The sequence below is a fragment of the Babylonia areolata genome, chromosome 7, assembly GCF_041734735.1.
Source record: "Babylonia areolata isolate BAREFJ2019XMU chromosome 7, ASM4173473v1, whole genome shotgun sequence".
Taxonomy (NCBI): domain Eukaryota; kingdom Metazoa; phylum Mollusca; class Gastropoda; order Neogastropoda; family Buccinidae; genus Babylonia; species Babylonia areolata.
The window spans coordinates 23,062,352-23,080,490 of NC_134882.1; the positions used below are offsets into that span (position 1 = coordinate 23,062,352).

At 42.7% G+C, this 18,139-nt stretch overlaps 1 protein-coding gene across 1 annotated transcript in view; it reads left to right on the top strand.

Moving 5' to 3' along the window:
• The window catches only part of LOC143283803 (uncharacterized), an 88,068-nt gene that overhangs the window by 3,767 nt on the left and 66,162 nt on the right, over positions 1–18,139 (top strand). The window contains exons 3-9 of the mRNA XM_076590173.1: positions 9,916–10,053; positions 10,599–10,754; positions 11,235–11,350; positions 11,964–12,084; positions 12,635–12,643; positions 13,336–13,500; positions 16,179–16,393. Coding sequence (XP_076446288.1) covers positions 9,927–10,053; positions 10,599–10,754; positions 11,235–11,350; positions 11,964–12,084; positions 12,635–12,643; positions 13,336–13,500; positions 16,179–16,393 — 909 coding nt within the window. The 5' untranslated portion in view covers positions 9,916–9,926. The remainder of the gene's footprint in view (positions 1–9,915; positions 10,054–10,598; positions 10,755–11,234; positions 11,351–11,963; positions 12,085–12,634; positions 12,644–13,335; positions 13,501–16,178; positions 16,394–18,139) is intronic.

The window sequence follows — 18,139 nt, forward strand, 5'->3', positions numbered from 1 at the left end:
GTGAGATTGCACATGTCTTTCAAGTGGCTTGGACAAAACAGACAGTATAGAAATAGGTCTATAGTTAGAGGGATTATCTCGGTCTCCTGCTTTGTATAGTGGTATAAGCTTAGCTTGCTTAAATTTTAATGGGAAAACCTGTTTATCAATACATAAATTATATACATAGGTGAGAGTGTCTGATAGATATGCTGCACTGGCCTTTAGTATTTTACCATCGATTCCATCTAAGTCTCTTGTTCCAGATTGTTTCAGGCGTAGTAAGCTATTAAATACTTCGTTTATTGTCACAGGTGGTATATCAAAGTTGGCTGAGATGTTTTTCGAGTCACGGTATTGTTTCAGTAGTTTTAGTTCGTTTTCATTTGTTTTATCATTTACAATTATATTGTTGGTAATGTTAGCAAAATAATAGTTTAACTTTTCTGGTGATATATCTTTTATTAGTTTATGGAAATTAGACATTGAGTTCTTGTTAGTCAAATATTGATGGCTTTCCAAACTGCTTTTGAATTCTGAGAAGAAGACACTAGATTTTGAAAATATTTAATCCTACTTTTTCGCTTCATAGAATTCACTTTATTTCTTTGTTTTCTGTATAATTCTACTTTCTTTGATCTGTGGTAGTAATCTCTTAATTCAATTTCATTATCTATTTCCTTTGTCAACCACGGAGGTTTAATTTTATGCTTCACCCTTTTTCTTATAAAGGGAGCATGTCGATCATACACTAAATTAAATGTGTTTACCCAATAGTTAATGGCATCGTCGGGATTTCTTATTTGATAAACATATTCTAAACCAGAATGAAGCAAATCATTGATGAATGTATTCTTATCGAAATGGGTGAAACTTCTGTAAAAAATTTCTTTATGACCCGATTTAGGAATTTTGAAACCTTTCTTTTTCCAAGTTAGACAAACAGACGAATGGTCACTACAGCCAGTTTGAACAGAACATGTTTCCACTATATTAGATTTTGTGTTGACGTAAATGTGGTCAATGAGAGTTTCAGTGTGTTCAGTGAGACGTGTAGGGCGATCGATTATTTCTTCTAGTCCGTACAGAGCGTATCTGATGTTCCATTTTGTTCCAGGTACTGTCAAATCAATGTTAAAGTCCCCAAGGAGAATAGTTTCTTTAGACTCAAGTATAGCTGCATCCATCATCGAATTAAATTTGTCGTACCAGTCAACGGTTTCGGCTGGGTTTCTATAAAGGAATCCTATCATAATAGGTTTACAACGTTTAAGATTAATTTCTATCCACATAGATTCCGTGCCATGATTTTTAAGGTGTGTTAGTCTCTTGAACGTTACTGAGTTATTACAATATAAAAGAAGTCCAGTAGTTTTTGGACCAGCAGGGTCAAGTCGGATGGTATCATAGTTAGGCATGCATATATGAGAATCGGGAATACGATCAGTTAATCTAGACTCTGCTACACAGAAAACATGAAAATTAACCCCATTGTTATGCAAAATGGTTGCGATATCATCAGTCTTATTTCTGACACTGTTGATATTTAGATATCCTATGCGAAGTCCCTCTTGTGAGGGCCATGTATCTTGAGTGAGAGGCATTGTATGGCAGTAGGAAATAATCACAAATACAAAATGTAGGTGCTTTACACACAAGAATTACTTTCAGTATAGCAGTATATGCCCAAATACAATGCAAGAAAAAATTCGGTTCAATTAAAGACTAAAGCACAAATACAATGGTATCCAATGAAACTACTGCACAAGTAGACGTGAGCGAATGCCTACAATCAATTAGCAAACACTCAACAAAGCATGTAATATCTAAAATAATAAGCAACAACGAAAAAAACAACAACAAAAAACAGCGTACGATTATGGATGATCAAAACGTGGAGTAAAGGAAGGCGAAAAAGCATATATTAGAGAACAACAACCACCCGTGACACACTTAGCAGCGTGTCTATCACTGACCAAGTTAGTCTATAAGTATTTGATACGGCAGTCCAAACGTGACTGGTCCAAGGAATACAAATATTCAGCGACATCTATCCAAGTCCAGCAAGCTGCAACACACTCCCCCCATCCCCCATCGCTTCATCTTCGTCAACTCCCATCATCCCCCACCCACTCACCCCTTTGCAACATTATGCACATATGCAATCACACACTCCATTCATACTTGCACTCGCACACATGCATCCTTATCATGGACATGGACGCTGAAATGACTGGTGAGCACCCATGTAAGTAGTAATCATGCTACGCAAGAACTGTTCAAAAGGGTTAGTAGCAGGCATGTGTAAAAATTGGCAGGAATGTCAGGTTTAAACATTGGGTCTTGGGGCATTCTTGTTTGAACAGGGGGGACAAAGCTCATTCCATGATATGGTACGTGTGGTGGTGGTGGATTTGACTGAGCTGTCTGAATGTTGTCACCATACATAGGGGGTGGGGGAGGGGCTTGGGGGGTGGGCAGGTGAGAAGGTGGGGGTGGTTGAGAGGGTGGGGGAGGGTGACCACTGAAGGTGCGATCAGAGGAGTTTGATGTTTGCTGTGACCATTGGTTTTCTCTGTGTGGGAGGGGAGGATAATGAAACATGGATTCTGGCGAATGGTAATCATTGGGTGGGGCCCTGCTTTGCTGTCTGTATTCTGGGTTGTAATCTGAGTAGTTTGTATGCGTGTGACTGTTGGACGCTGAGGCCATTTGAGTGTTCCGTGTGGGGTTTGACTCTCGAACCGAATTGGGAAGAACAGTTGCTTAAAATTTAGTGCGAGTTAAGCTGTGCCAGTTTCACTTGGGTGAATGACGTTGCTGTATAGAACAAGTTTGGGCTTTCCTGTTGATGTTGTAAAAGTAAAGAAATTATCAACGAATTCTGTATTCAGCATTTCACAGGCTTGTTACATGTTGTTATTTGATGGTGTGATGAAAGTGTTCAGGTGGTGTGTACCTCGTGCTGGGACTATGGAGCTGAGGATTACTCTGGCATGAGGGAAGATGTTACTGGCCAGATGAATGAGGTCACACCATGTCTCTGTATTGACTGTCCCTGTGGCTCTACAGTCATTGACCCCGGCATGTACAATCAACACTTTGAGACTGGAGGAACCACGTTGTTGGTGCAGCCAGTCAACCACGTCACAGATGGTCATGCCTGGCACACATTTTTGAAGTGGATTCTTGTCGGGGGGTTATTCTTCGGAGGTCATTGTCTCTGATGACTGAGTCCCCAATCAGCAGAACAGAGGTTCTGTCTGACACTGAGCGACGGGACAGAATGTCAGATGGGGTGTTCCCTCGGTCCACTTCTTTGCTGTCAACACCAGTTTGATCTCGTGATGCTCTGGAGCTTGAGTTTGTGTTAGCCTTGCGATCCACTGGGTGAGCTGTGTTATCTTCTTGTTGGGGAGGGCTCAGCTGATGAGACGTCTGAGTGGAGAGGACGGGGCTGTTCTTTTCTTTTCTAGGACTCCGGCTGTGTGTGGGCTCACTGGGTTGTGTCGAAGGATGATTCAGCGCCTCACTGCCAGAGTCAAACGTGTTCCGGGTCGTTTCTTCTTCAGAGGCAGTTGGATGACGGAGGTCATCATTTTGGTCACAAGTGATGGACTTTCCGTTGATTGCAGCGTCAGTTGGTGATAGTCTGGAGGTTTCCCTGGCTCTTGGTGATGTGCTGCAGACGGTGGTGGATGTTAGAATGTTTGCGGTATCTTCCTGCACAACGCCTACATTGTCACCTTCAGTCTGGGTACTGGATTCACGTGATCTGACGGGCTTCAACTTTTTTAGGTCCGCACAGACATTCCCAAACTGGGTTTTTAAAGAGTGGTTTTCTTTTTTCAGCGCGTTGACTTGCTTGTCTAGCTCACCGATTTTTGCTTCAAGGGAGCCAATCAATGAATTGAGCGTCTCTGTTTTGAATGCTATAAGTGTACGTAATTCGTTTTTTGTGTAGCCGTGCTCCGAGTGGTTCTAATAGGGTACATTGAAGCTTGACACTCAGAGTGAGACTGCTGAAGATCAGTCACTGCATCCTGTAGTTCCTGGAACTTTCCAATGTAGGCCGTCAGTGAAGCTGTTGGCCGTGGATCACTTTTCTTCTTTGGGCTGACACAGAGGGTACGTCTCCGGAGTTTGCGAAGCATTTGAGGACGTTCCATCTTTTGTCTTGTGAGGGGAGTAGAGGGGGTGTGGGATCCATCCTTCAATCCACAGGATAAAGGGGAGATTCTTTGTTCCTATTGATCTTGCGGGTGAGGTTGTTCTTTATGTGGTGGTTGTGCGTCAGTGGCAGGTTGACTGGTAACTGCTTCAGATGGTGCCATTTCTGGGGTAGTTTGACTTGCATCAGATGTGCGAGATGTCCCACTGTGATTTGAGGCGTGTTTGATGTTGATATGCGGGGTAGGGGGGAGGAGAATAAAACCTTCAGCTGGAGAAGTGTTCTCTGGATTAACATGCACTGGAGAAACAGAACTATGGCCAGACATGCTTCTGTTAGGGGGTTCACTGTTCATTGGGGTCACTGTCATTACTGGGCACTCTGGGTGTACAACACCAGTCACACAGCTCATGAAGGTCACCCGAGCTTTCAGGAGGGACTGGGTCAGAGATGTCACATCACTGTTCACCATATAGGTTTTCACGATCTGATTGATGACCTCACACTCCTCTGTGTCCCATTGTGTACAGTCCTTGCCCTGACACAGGAGGGTACTCGCCCCTACACTGGATTTGAAAAACAAGGTCAAGGTCACACGTTTGGAATTGGGGTGGCTTGTGTACACGCGAATGACTGTTTTTGCCGGCGTTGACTGTGCTTCAGTTATCCATAATGAAGAGGAGGGCAGAGTGTGCTCTTGATCATCGTAGTCCGCGGATTCGATCTTTATCAAATCGTTTGCAATTGCGGAATATCGATATAGTATTGCATTGCGCCAGATAACAAGTTCTTTCTCATCACACCAAAATCTCTTCTGAATGCGATCAAGAGTGAGTTTCAGTTTCTTGGCTGTATCGGAGTCATGGGCCTGTGGTTGGATGACATTCATAATAGCACGGGATTTACCGATTCATCAGCCACATCAGGTAAAAACAACTCATTCACACTGTTGTTGCAGGACTGGTCTCGGTTTAGAGTCGCTTACATTGTTCACAGGCAACTGAAATTTTAAGCTAGGATTTTTTCATGACTGATATAGGCAAACACAGCATAGTTGCATGATCCCATTGTTAAATGTTAAGCGCCTGTACCGTCAATTTCTAGAAGGAATATTTTTACACTCAAGATGATCGAAATATTGTTTATCAAATTATGACACAATTACAATTCGATCGGTGTTTCTACTTACATATCTCGTTTCAGGAAACAATTGCACAATCACAATCCAAGACGATATAACTGATACAGTCTTCTACGTGGCGTAATTTGATAATTTTCAACAGAAGGTAATCAGCTGTTTAACCACCACCTTGAGTTCAGCCACCGGAACTCTGTGTGTGTGTGTGTGTGTGTGTGTGTGTGTGTGTGTGTGTGTGTGTGTGAGTGAGTGAGTGCCGCCAGGTGTGTGTGTGTGTGTGTATGTGTGTGTGTGTGTGTGTGTGTGTGTGTGTGTGTGTGTGTGTGTGTGTGTGCGCGTGCGTGCGTGTGTGTGTGTGTGTGTGAGTGCCGCCAGGTGTGTATGTGTGTGTGTGTGTGTGTGTGTGTGAGTGCCGCCAGGTGTGTATGTGTGTGTGTGTGTGTGTGTGTCAGTGCCGCCAGGTGTGTATGTGTGTGTGTGTGTGTGTGTGTGTGTGTGTGCCGCCAGGTGTGTGTGTGTGTGTGTGTGTGTGAGTGCCGCCAGGTGTGTATGTGTGTGTGTGTGTGTGTCAGTGCCGCCAGGTGTCTATGTGTGTGTGTGTGTGTGTGTCAGTGCCGCCAGGTGTGTGTGTGTGTGTGCGTGCGTGCGTGTGTGTGTGTATGTGTGTGTGTGTGTGTGAGTGCCGCCAGGTGTGTATGTGTGTGTGTGTGTGTGTGTGTGTGAGTGCCGCCAGGTGTGTATATGCGTGTGTGTGTGTGTGTGTGTGTGTGTGTGTATGTCAGTGCCGCCAGGTGTGTATGTGTGTGTGACTCAGTGGGTGGGGCTAAATACGTGGTAGAGAGGCACTTGTAAGACAGCATTTCGTTAACTGCTCTACTTTAATAGACAATAAAAACATGATTTGTACTGTGTTTTAATCAGCATCAGTGACCAGGCTGTCAGTCCCTCTTCCTATCCTTGTCTTAGTCCTGCATTTTTCTCTGTCACGTTTCTGTTTGTCGTTTCCTCAACATTCCTCAGCCCCCATACTGTCTCCAGCTGTTGTATCAATCTTACTGTCTTGTCCTCTGAACATGCTGATCGGGCCTGTTGTTTTTCGTGGGCAGTCATGGACAAGGGACTGAATTTATCTGCGGAAAAAAAAACGATATTGAGTAATCTCCCTTTCTGATTTTTTGCCGCTTTGTTTTAACTAAACTTTTCGCTTGTATGTTCATTCAACCAATGTTTTTATTTTTAAAAAAGAAATAATTACAAATGATAAAAAAATCAAACATAATTGAAAGATATAATTCAATTTCATATAAGTGTTTTACAAAACAGTCCATACACCTTGTTGTTTCAAAGTCTTAAGATTTTTTTTATCAGTTTTAAGGTTATCAACGTATATATGTTACGGATTGATTATTTGGCAGGGACTATTTTTCAGCTCGTGTACATAAAATGAGTACATTAAAGCTGAAGTTGACAAATATGGCTTTGACGCGCCATGTAAGTTGTTCCGGTAGAGAAGTCGGTGCTTTTATTGCTGTGTGTTGTTTCTGTACCAGTACAGTCATCGGTGTGTAATGTGAACAGAACAGGAGACAGACCTGGTCACCGGAGAGCACCAGCTGTTTTGAAACAGGAAAGAGCTTGATGAAAACGGACAAATCACTTTTGTTGACGAGAAAATTGGTGATCCATGGAAAGAGCTTTGAACTAACGTTAAGGGAAAGAAGCTTCAGCGCCACCTGATTAAATTAGATGCCATTACACGCAGACCGTAAATTGCAACATTTGGTGCTTATATTATGATGAATATTTTTGGCGTGTGTGCACAACGTGAGTCTATGAAAAAACATTGTTTTGGATGTCTGTGTGTCTGTATGAATGGATGGATGGACGGACGGCTATGTCTGTAAGTAATGGTCCAGGAGTATAACAACTGGGGTGTAAAAACCGTTGTGGGTTCTAAGAATTTTCAACTGGCAAAATAGCTTGCGGTTCCCAAAGGTAAAGATTCAAAGGATTTTGAGAGTATGTGGTTGTCGTCGTTTCTGACGTGTTGATTTTGCTTCCCCTACGTTTGTACTGTTCATTCAGAGGTTCTTGTTTGACACTGTCTAGCTGGGAACAATTTCGCTGTTTGTTCTTGTTCTTCGCTTTTCAACGTCCGGTAAAAGAGATAAAAGAGAAAGTTAAAACTGATTAAATGGTGCAGCGGCGCTACCAGGCATTGCCCACTCCTGCCCCGAGCCTCAGATCGAAAGAGGGAACATCTCTGAACAACACAGAGTTATAATAATAATAATACTGATGATGATGATGATGATACTATGGAGGCTTATATAGCGCGGTTCCACACTTTCATGAGCAGGCTCACCGAGCTTTACGGTAGGAACAGATATGTAACGTTTCAAGGGTATGATAATGAAAATGAGATGAAACGATTCACACCAACATATCATTCACTGCACAGAAAAGGTACATCACACACACACACACACACACACACACACACACACATACACGCACCCCTAATAAATCAGTTCACATAAAAGCTATAAAAAATATATAAAAAAAGTCACAGATAATCAATAGAGATAAACGAACAAATGAGTAAAAATTTTGATGAACTACACATTGCATACATAACATAAAATTCATCTGAATAAAATAAAACACCACAGACACTTCGCATAAAAATAACCAGTTGAAAAAAATACTATAAGCATCTGAAGTAATAATCCAGTCATACTTCCAGTCACATAACGCATATACAAACAATATTTAACATGCAGATCATTACTCATAATCACAACAGGGAAAGCACTAAGAATTAAAGTAAATATTTGAGCAGCCAACAATATAAATGAAAGACAAATGACGGTAAAAGCAGTGGTCTTAGTATAACATAACACATACCTGTGTGCCTAAGTCACATGAAGAGAACGGTATTTATTGTTCATTGTATTGTTGAAACAAATATATCTTTAATGCTTTTTTGAAAGTTTGTTTGGATCTGATGTGCCGAATGTTATGTGGCAATGAATTCCATTGCCTGGGTGCAGTGAAAGAAAAAAACTCGTTCTCCCAGTATTTTTGTGTGGGATTTTGGTGTACATAGAATTAGTTTATCTGTAGACGAACGAAGTGGCCGAGAAGGTGAGTAGACAGAAATAATATCGGAAATATAGTCTGGTCAGGAATCTGAGAAGAAATCATGGCAAAAGAGAGATTGTTTATCGTGTATGCGTGCTTCAACAGGGAGCCAGTGTAAGGTTCTAAGCAGAGGCGTAACATGGTCTCATTTCTTTGCTTTGAGGATAAGCCTTGCAGCTGAGTTCTGTGCCTTTTGCAGCCTGTCCAAGCATCGCTTAGGACAGTCAGCAAGAAGAGCATTGCCATAATCAAGCATTGACAGGACAAAAGCACAAACAAGTTTCTTAGCTGTCGTAGTTGACAGGACGTGACAAATGGAGCACAAACATGGGAAACCGACCTTCCTCAACTTGCAGCATGGTCATTGAGGTCTAGCAAAGGCAGGTGCTTCCTTCGGCAGGCTGTAGCCATGAGTGTGGGGTGAACGCGGCATCAAACTGATCACCAATCTACCAGACTATTTTCACCCCCTCCCTGCCCTACGGCTGTCAAACATAGACGCTGTGCAAAAAACTGATGGGAGCACTGGGTCAAGTCCACCTTAGATGCTTGTGTAAGATTATGGGCATCTCATGGGAGGACAGAGTTTCCAACACAGAAGTTATTCACAGTGTAAAGATGACGGGTCGAAGTACTTATCATGAAATCTCAGCCAGCTTTGGTAGGTTGGACATGTTGTCCGTATGGGCTATACGCGACTGCCGACGATAGTCTTCTCCTAACTGTTTGCTAGCGCAAGGAACATCGGAAGACCGATGAAACGTTTCAAGGACTGCCCGAAAGCTTCCCTGGGACCTGCAGCATTCCAGTCTTGGGGTGAGGTGGTAAACCCTCGTCACTGACCGCAGCGCCTAACGAATGGCTGTCGACAAGGGAGTTTTGGCGTTTGAGGAGAGTCTTGAGGACTTTGTCCAGAAGCGTCTATCCCACAAAGAGAGAGAACGAGAACTATTATTTGTTGTTGCCTACCCACTGCGTGACCCATGTGTGTTTACCTTTGGGCCGCGTTCTCACGTCCAGACTCACCGACGTCTTCATCCTTCTCGATTGACTTCCATGACAATGTACGTATGTGTGTATAAATCAGGGTGCGTCCGTGGGAAACGTTCAGAAAATCGTTTTCTCCACACTACACCACACAGCCCAGTTCCTACAGTATTTAAATAGCCAGTGCAACAGCTGTGTTGTAGATCTGTGTTTGTACAGATCTAACAGTCATGTCTGTGTGCCTGTCTATGTGACTGTCTGGGTGTTAAAAAAGCAGTCGTTGCTTATTTAATTACCATCTTGAAATTAAAATTTTGACTTTGAACTTTGACCCCACGCTGAACGACTACGTGGCTACGTTCAGTCACATTCCCCACACCACACCATGCTATTCCACACCACCACACCCACATCACACAACTCAGCACCACACCGCCAGCATGCCAATGCAACATGATCTATCTAACACTTTGTCTTTCTGTTTCTGGGTGGACAGCCTCCCACCCCATGCTGAACGACTACGTGGCTACGTTCAGTCATAACGACTCCGTGACGCTGCAACAGGCATGTGAGGACAGTGTGCAGGGCGGGGCACCGTACAAAGGCAGCCGTCATCACGTCTTTGTTAAACAAGGTCAGGTAGCTGCAAGTCTGTTTTATTCATTGAACATTATGTTTTTGTGGTGTGTGTGTGTGTGTGTGTGTTGTGTTTGCAAAGCTCGAAATACCCACCCATTCAGTTGTACAGAACAACCAAAGCTTCTGCTGGACAAGTGGAAATGCTTTTGTTAACCAATTTGTGACTGTCAGTGGAAGGGTAAATGAGCAGTGTGCTTCAGTTCAGACTTCCCTCCTTTCCTTTTGCATTTTAATCATTCCATCCAAACCTTCACTCGTTTTTTTTTCTTTGTCTTTTGTTGTTGTTGTTTGTTTTGTTTTTTAAATCCTGTATTACATATCATTATTTATATTATGAGTCATGTCTGCTGACTTGTCATTGTACTTCCGGTAGATACTTTTATCAACTATATTTTTGCTCAGTGACGGCACGTGGAAATATGTGGAGACAAGTAGAAATTTTAATCTATTTGTCCCCAGGATTTTCCAATTAATGAACGGTGCCAGGGTTTCTGGTTTAAAAAACACAGCGAAACGGTTTTGTCTTTTTGTCTTCAATAGGAAGCGAGGAGAGTTCTTTCAGCGCCTGCCCGCAAGGCCTGCTGGGAGACTGGAACAACGATGACGACGCGTGCAAGTCCACGTACAGCACGTGTGCTGACAGCACACAGCTCAAGGTGACAGGGACAGCCTGCTCCCCCAAGCCTTTCTTCTCCGGTAAGTTTTGTTCGTCCACATCGCTTCTGTTCCATGAAGAGGAGTTGGGACGTGAAGAACCTCGCTTCTGAACCCCCATGCCCCCCCTCCCCCTCCGCACCCCACATTCCCCACCCCACACACATAGAACAGGACAGAAAATAAGTAAATAAAATAAAGTATAACAAATCTAAAAGTTTAAAAAAAAAAAAAAAAAAAAAAAAAAAAAAAAAAAAAAAACAACACTACATGGAAAGAGATAGTGAGGCGAGTTCATTCTTGAGTCCTTCGAAGTCAACAAAAGACATTTTTAAAGAAAATAAAAGAGATGGAGATGAGAGAAGAACTCAAGCGCACTCGCTTCTTCCACGTGAACCCTCAACTTTCATTCTGTTCTCTCTCTCTCTTGTTTATTTTTTCTCTTTTTTTCTTCTAATGGGTGCTACATTATATACCATATTCTTGATACTATTTATCACTGTTTTGGTCACACACTTCCAGACGGAGGTAGTGTGGGCTGTCTCCACAGTGTCAAGGTGTCGGACACCACCTACGTCACTCTGTACAACTCTGACGCCAGTCCTGATGGAACCACTACCTTCGCTTTCACCTGTGTGGTTCGTACCTGACTGCCACTGTGTGTGTCTTCCTGTAGGGGCAAGGGGGTAGAGAAGAAGGGTAGGTTGTAAATAATGTCATTCTTGCATCTTTTCTGACCTGTGCGACAGTGCAGTCTTCTAAAGGAAGTGGGTCTTTGAAGATGAGATTAGTTAGCACTTCCGGCGACGGGATCGAAAAACCCACTGTTTTGTATGGTCGTTTTCTCGGAGTGTGTAGTCTTCAGTTCAACGTCTTTCCACTTGAAGTGATATTAGATGGAAAAAGGAGTGGTTGGGAAGAGGGGAGGGGAGGATGGGAGGGGGCGCGCGGGGGGGCTTGGGGCGTGGGGGGTGGGAAGAAGAGCGCGCGCGCGTGTGTGTGTGTCTCTCTCTTCTTCTTCTTCTCTTTCTCTCTCTCTCTTGTTCTATCTCTCTCTCTCTCTCTCTCTCTCTCTCTCTCTCTCTCTCTTGTTCACTCTGTCTCTGTCTCTCTCTCTCTCTCTCTCTCCCATTCGACCCTCCTCCCTGGTTCTTTCCACACACTTGCACACTCACTATATTGATCACACGGTCGAGCGAACTCTTCATTATTTGTTTACTGACTGTATGTTCTATGTCTGGTTCCATCAAGGCTTTGTCAGTGAGTGACGGAACCTTGACGCTATCGCAGAACCCTCTCCAGTGCGATGATTCCCAATCTCCCAGCAGCATCACAACTAAGGCTGGGGCCCTTTTTGTTTATAAACAAACAGGTAAACGTGTTGGTGTTTTCTCAATGCATAAAATATAACGATAGCTGCATCAGCAAAAGAAATAAAAAATTCCGGAATCAGCTTCGTGAATTGTATCAATGTATTCATGAAACATTTTGCGTGATGTACGTCTTCTTCTCATGATTCATTCGTTGTTTGTATGATTGATTTCATTCTGTTTATTTAGATGCAGAGTGTTTGCGCAGAAGCGCAACCAAGCACGCACACACCACACACACACACACACACACACACACCCACACACACACACACACACACACACACACATTCACGGACATGTGCGTGCGTGCAAACACATGAACGCGCGTTTACCCCCGGATACACACGGAAACAAACATGCACTCAAACACACAAGCAAACACGCGCGCACGCGTGTGTTACGTAGAGACGTAGCAGTTGAGCGTATGTGCGATGCACATGGGCGTATATGTTTACGACAAGTCGCCACTTTGTCGGATGTATTCATGTTTTGAAACTGCACATTTTTTGAATGTGTGGAATAACTTTCCTTTTTTTTTCTTTATTCCAGGGGACTGCAGTAAGTACTTATATGTATGTGCCAGTCTGTGTGCCAAACACGTGTGTGCTCGAGTATGTGGGGGGCGGGGTTGTTTTGCGTTTGTGTGTGTGTGTGTGTGTGTGGTTGTGGTTGTGCGTGAGTTTATTAGTTTATTAGCTTTAGGCTCATTTCTTACATTGTATGTGGTAGTCTTAGCAGTTATGACTGTTGATCAAAAAGAATGCCATTACTTTATAAATGTGAATTCGATAAACGTTTTCCAAATGTGCATTCATTCCAACGTTTGTTAAGCACAATGTTCAAAATTCAGGTGTGTAATTCAAAAATCATTCGTGAAATTGTAACTTTTCGAAATAGATGGAGAAATTATGAAACAGTACCTTTCAATGAAAAGGATAAATATGCCAATTCACTCATCTTAAGAGCGGTGCACTCAGTAATTAAATCCGATATGTACTATTTATTCCTTCTTTCTTTAGGATCTCTTTGGAAATATTTCCATGTTTACATACTCTGTTCGTAGGTATTTCTAAACATGTGAACATCTCAGTATTTGAATATTGATTTGTTTGCTTCATTATTCGATTGCCTGTTTATTTCTATAAAAATGTGATCAAGTGTTATCAATAAAGATATCTTACAAATAAAGATAAAATAAGAAAACTGTCCCTTCAAAAAGACTGACAACTGCCATTTTCAACCCGATGCAGGCACGGAGGACGACCTACTCCTCGTCATCATCATCGTGGTGGTACTTCTCCTGATTCTCCTCATTATAATCATCATCATCATCATCTGCCTCTGCCGCAAGAAGCGACAGAAAAAACAGGGTCCGTCCGATGAAGACGCCATTCTGACCAAAGAGGACGAGGAGCGTGAGTGTTTCATTTTGTCTCGTTCACTCTGTTCCATTCAGGAAATACTGCTGGGCAGGAAACCATGCATTGTCGTAGAGTAGACACTGATGCAGTACTGTAGTATTCGTGCTTGTATAAGCGTGTACGTGTGTGTGTGTGTGTGTGTGTGTGTGTGTGTGGGTGCGTTCGCGCGCGCGCACGGCTGCCAGATACATATGTGCTCTCTGTGTAAGTATGTATGTATATTAGCCGAAGGCTGATTTTGTTTCTTTGTTTGTTTGTTGATATATATGTATATTTATTTATTTATTTAATAGTTTATTTTGTATATACACTATTTACAGTAGCGTAAAGCATGCAGTATGATTCAGATAGAGTACAATTTAGTGTACAATACCGTGGGGTGTTACAGAATGAAGTGCAGTCTGTACAGCACGGTACAATACAACACAGAACAATAAAGGCAAGTACAGAGCAGTACAGTACAGCACGGTACAATACAACACAGAACAATAAAGGCAAGTACAGAGCAGTACAGTACAGCACGGTACAATACAACACAGAACAATAAAGGCAAGTACAGAGCAGTACAGTACAGCACGCCACAACACAAGCCAGCAAACCCAATCACAGTGCAGTGCAGCGCAAGACAGTACAAACCAATGCAAACATTTCTTCCTTTATGCTTATCCGTACAATGCAATTATTTCATTATTCGTGTAGGTATCTGCTAAACTTACCTTTTTCAAATTGTTACATTTTGTATTTTATTGGTTGGCTGGTTCATCCTGTTAACTGGTTTCCATTGTGGTGGTGTTTTGTCGTTTTTCCAGCTTGTGTGTTGGTCTCATTTTTAATTTGGTTTTTCGTTTCTTGTTTTCTCTTTATGTTTTCTTCTTCTTTTTCCCCTTTTCAGTGTCTCAATTAGAATTCACCCATCTGATATATAACACTATTGTTCTTTTCTACTTGTTTTCAACATAAATGACATTTTCCATCTTTCGACTTTTTTTTTTTTTTTTTCGCTTTTCATTTCATGCTGGGGAGTGGTCCTTATAAATTGTTTTAAAGGATGGTGCTTGTAATTTTTTTTTTTTTTTTTTAATATATTATTCGTATCTAGCTGATGCTGCAAATGACTGTTATGCCTTGCAGGAAAATCAAACGAATGCGAGAGAGAGAGAGAGAGAGAGAGAGAGAGAGTGTGTGTGTGTGTGTGTGTGTGTGCGCTTTGCGTTTATTTTGATTATTCCCCGTATTTCTTTTTCTTCTGTCTCAGTAGCCTGCATTTCTTTGAATAGTATGGTTGCCTGCTTCTTATGAGAGGTGATGGTGTGGTATTTGCTAACGGGTTTTGGTTTTGGAACTTTATTATTCTATCACCCAGCTCTCTATGTTATGTATGGGGGGCGTGGGGGGAGGGGGCGGGTTCGTTTTTGCCTTTCGTGTGTTAATAGGATCTGTACAGGAATCACGTTTCTATTGTGGTTTTGCTGTTTTTCGTTTGTGTTTGTTTTGTTTTTTTGTTTTTTATGTGCATATGTTAAGAAAACTTAGACACAATCATTTTCTAATGATTTACTTATGTCTGTTGGCTTAAAGACAGAAAGAATTGTTTTCATATTTCAAATACAATAGCAATACACTACTGGGAAGAGCACAGCAAGCAATAAATGTTTCCACAATCATTTTACTGTTTGATTTTAATTTCTTTTTCACTAAAATTTAGCACTTGATAAGTCAACAGATAACAGTCAGTTTTTTTTTATCATTTAAGTCTAAAAGGTAACTTATTCTGCACAACAAGGAAGTTACCTGTGTGTTTGAGTGTGTGTGTGTGTGTGTGTGTGCGCGCGCGCGCGCGCGCGCGCGTGAGTAAGATCACTTGTGTCTGCCTGCCTTTTTGTCTTCTGTAAGTATTGTTAAAATTTCGTTGAATTATTGATTGAAGATCATTGTAGCGTATGCGTAATACAACATATATACATAATTAGGAAGCATGTATTTTCTGTTTTTATTTTACACGCTAACCATTCAGCCCGCCTGTCTGTGTCTATACTTTGATAACATCAACTGTTAATTAGTCATAATAAGCATCTTTTTCGTTGTCTTTTGTTCGATATATCACATAATATCTCTTTTTAACATCGTTATATCGATGTGTCAAATAAACGTATCTCTTTTCAACATCTGTATTTCAATACGTCACCTATTTCTTTTCGGTTGTTATATTTCGATATGTCACATAATACGCATATCTCTTGTCAATATCTTTAGAATGCATCATAATATCTCTTTTCAATATGTTCATTTCAATATGTCACATAATAAATATATCTTTCCCATATATTTAATTCGATATGTCAAAGGATGATTATCTCTTTTCTATATCTTCACTTCACATACTAACACTGCACGGTTCGCTTAGACTAGATACACGCTTTATGGTTATGGAAGTTTCGCAATATTTTTTGCATGTATCCGTATATATTCTTCTTTCTTCTTCTTTCCCCCTCCTCCTTGATACCCCCTCCCTTATCATCCCCGTAAACACAAACGCATAATATACGCAAACCCGCACCTTTCCCCCCGTTTTGCCCCAACCCAACCGAACCCCAACCCCCATTCCAAAACGTACCCCCGGGAACAATGAAACAACAAATCCACACTTTCCCCCAAAACGGACACCACCACAGGAGGGTCCAACCTTTCCTTAGATTCCGGCTTCCCCCGCTGTAGCACCCGGGGTGACTCCACGGGGCGGGGGATGGCGTCCCACGGCACCCCATTGTCCCACTTCACGGAGGTGTACGAGGTGGCGGAGGAGAAAGAGGCCAAGGAGGTGAATGTGGGTGGCCACAGACGGCGGCGGCAGAGGTTGGAACCCGGCGGGAAGGAGGGAGAAGAGGCGGTAAGGATTCAGTGTGCGGAGTGTGTGTTGATGTGTGAGGCGGTAAGGATTCAGTGTGCGGAGTGTGTGTTGGTGTGTGAGGCGGTAAGGATTCAGTGTGCGGAGTGTGTGTTGATGTGTGAGGCGGTAAGGATTCAGTGTGCGGAGTGTGTGTTGGTGTGTTGAGGCGGTAAGGATTCAGTGTGCGGAGTGTGTGTTGATGTGTGAGGCGGTAAGGATTCAGTGTGCGGAGTGTGTGTTGATGTGTGAGGCGGTAAGGATTCAGTGTGCGGAGTGTGTGTTGGTGTGTTGAGGCGGTAAGGATTCAGTGTGCGGAGTGTGTGTTGGTGTGTGAGGCGGTAAGGATTCAGTGTGCGGAGTGTGTGTTGGTGTGTGAGGCGGTAAGGATTCAGTGTGCGGAGTGTGTGTTGGTGTGTTGAGGGGGTAAGGATTCAGTGTGCGGAGTGTGTGTTGGTGTGTGAGGCGGTAAGGATTCAGTGTGCGGAGTGTGTGTTGGTGTGTGAGGCGGTAAGGATTCAGTGTGCGGAGTGTGTGTTGGTGTGTGGAGGCGGTAAGGATTCAGTGTGCGGAGTGTGTGTTGGTGTGTGGAGGCGGTAAGGATTCAGTGTGCGGAGTGTGTGTTGGTGTGTTGAGGCGTGGTGTGGGTTGTTTAACTTGGCTAGTGCTTGGTGGCTTAGTAGACTGGTTGGTTGGCCGGTTGTGTTGGTGGTTGGGTTTGAGTGATTGACGAGTCTTTTGGATGTTTTTGGATGTGTTCCTCTGTCTACTGTTCTGTGTGCCTCCTCCCTTCATCCCCTCCTCCCCTCTCTCTGTCTCCCCCCCCCCCCCCCCCCCCCGCCCCCCCTTATCTCTCCCCCTCTCTCTCTGTCTCTCTCTCTCTCTCCCCCTCTCTCTCTCTTTCTCTCTCCCAACCTCCATCTGTCTCTCTCTCTCCCCCTCTCTCTCTCTTTCTCTCTCTCCCCCCTCTTCTCTCTGTCTCTCTCTCTCCCCCTCTCTCTCTCTTTCTCTTCAACTTTAACGAAGCACTTTATTTCTTTAATGAATGTCTGAGCCATGCTGGCGAATGTATGAAAAAAAACAGCCGTAATTGGAAACGAAAAACAACATATATAGTTTGACGAAGAATGTAGACAAGAAAGGAAATCACTCCGTCAGAATTTAAGAAAAAAATGTAAAACTCGTTTTTCAAACGAAGATAATACATTCACGCAAAGTAAGAAAGATCTCGATTGCAACAGAAACACATACGCACACACAAAAAAGAGAGTATAAAGAGCTTCTGAGAAAGAAAAAAAAAACGTTCACACAAAGAGAATACAGTTACGATCTTACAGACTGGTTTAAAGAATCCAAAGGTTTGGGGACACTATTCGCGCTGTATGCCCAAAGTCCGGAGCCCACACTACTATCAGCAGTGAAGAATGGTGCCATCACTTAAAAATGTTTTCAGAAACCCGGAAAGTGTTCTAATAGAGAGTTGTAATGATCAGAACGATATGGAAACCGCGACTGAAGCTGATAGCAACTGTGAAACTTTAAATAGGTCTATTTCGAAAGATGAGATGAGGGATGCAATCAAAGCATTTAAACTTCATTAGGCAGCAGAACCAGATGGCTTGATAGCCGAATTTTTCAAGAACAGTTCAGAACAAATCACACCTTTCCTTGTTAAGTTCTTTGATTTTCTTTCTGATCATGGGTTATTTCCTGATGTGTGATGCTTATCAATTATACATCCATTATATG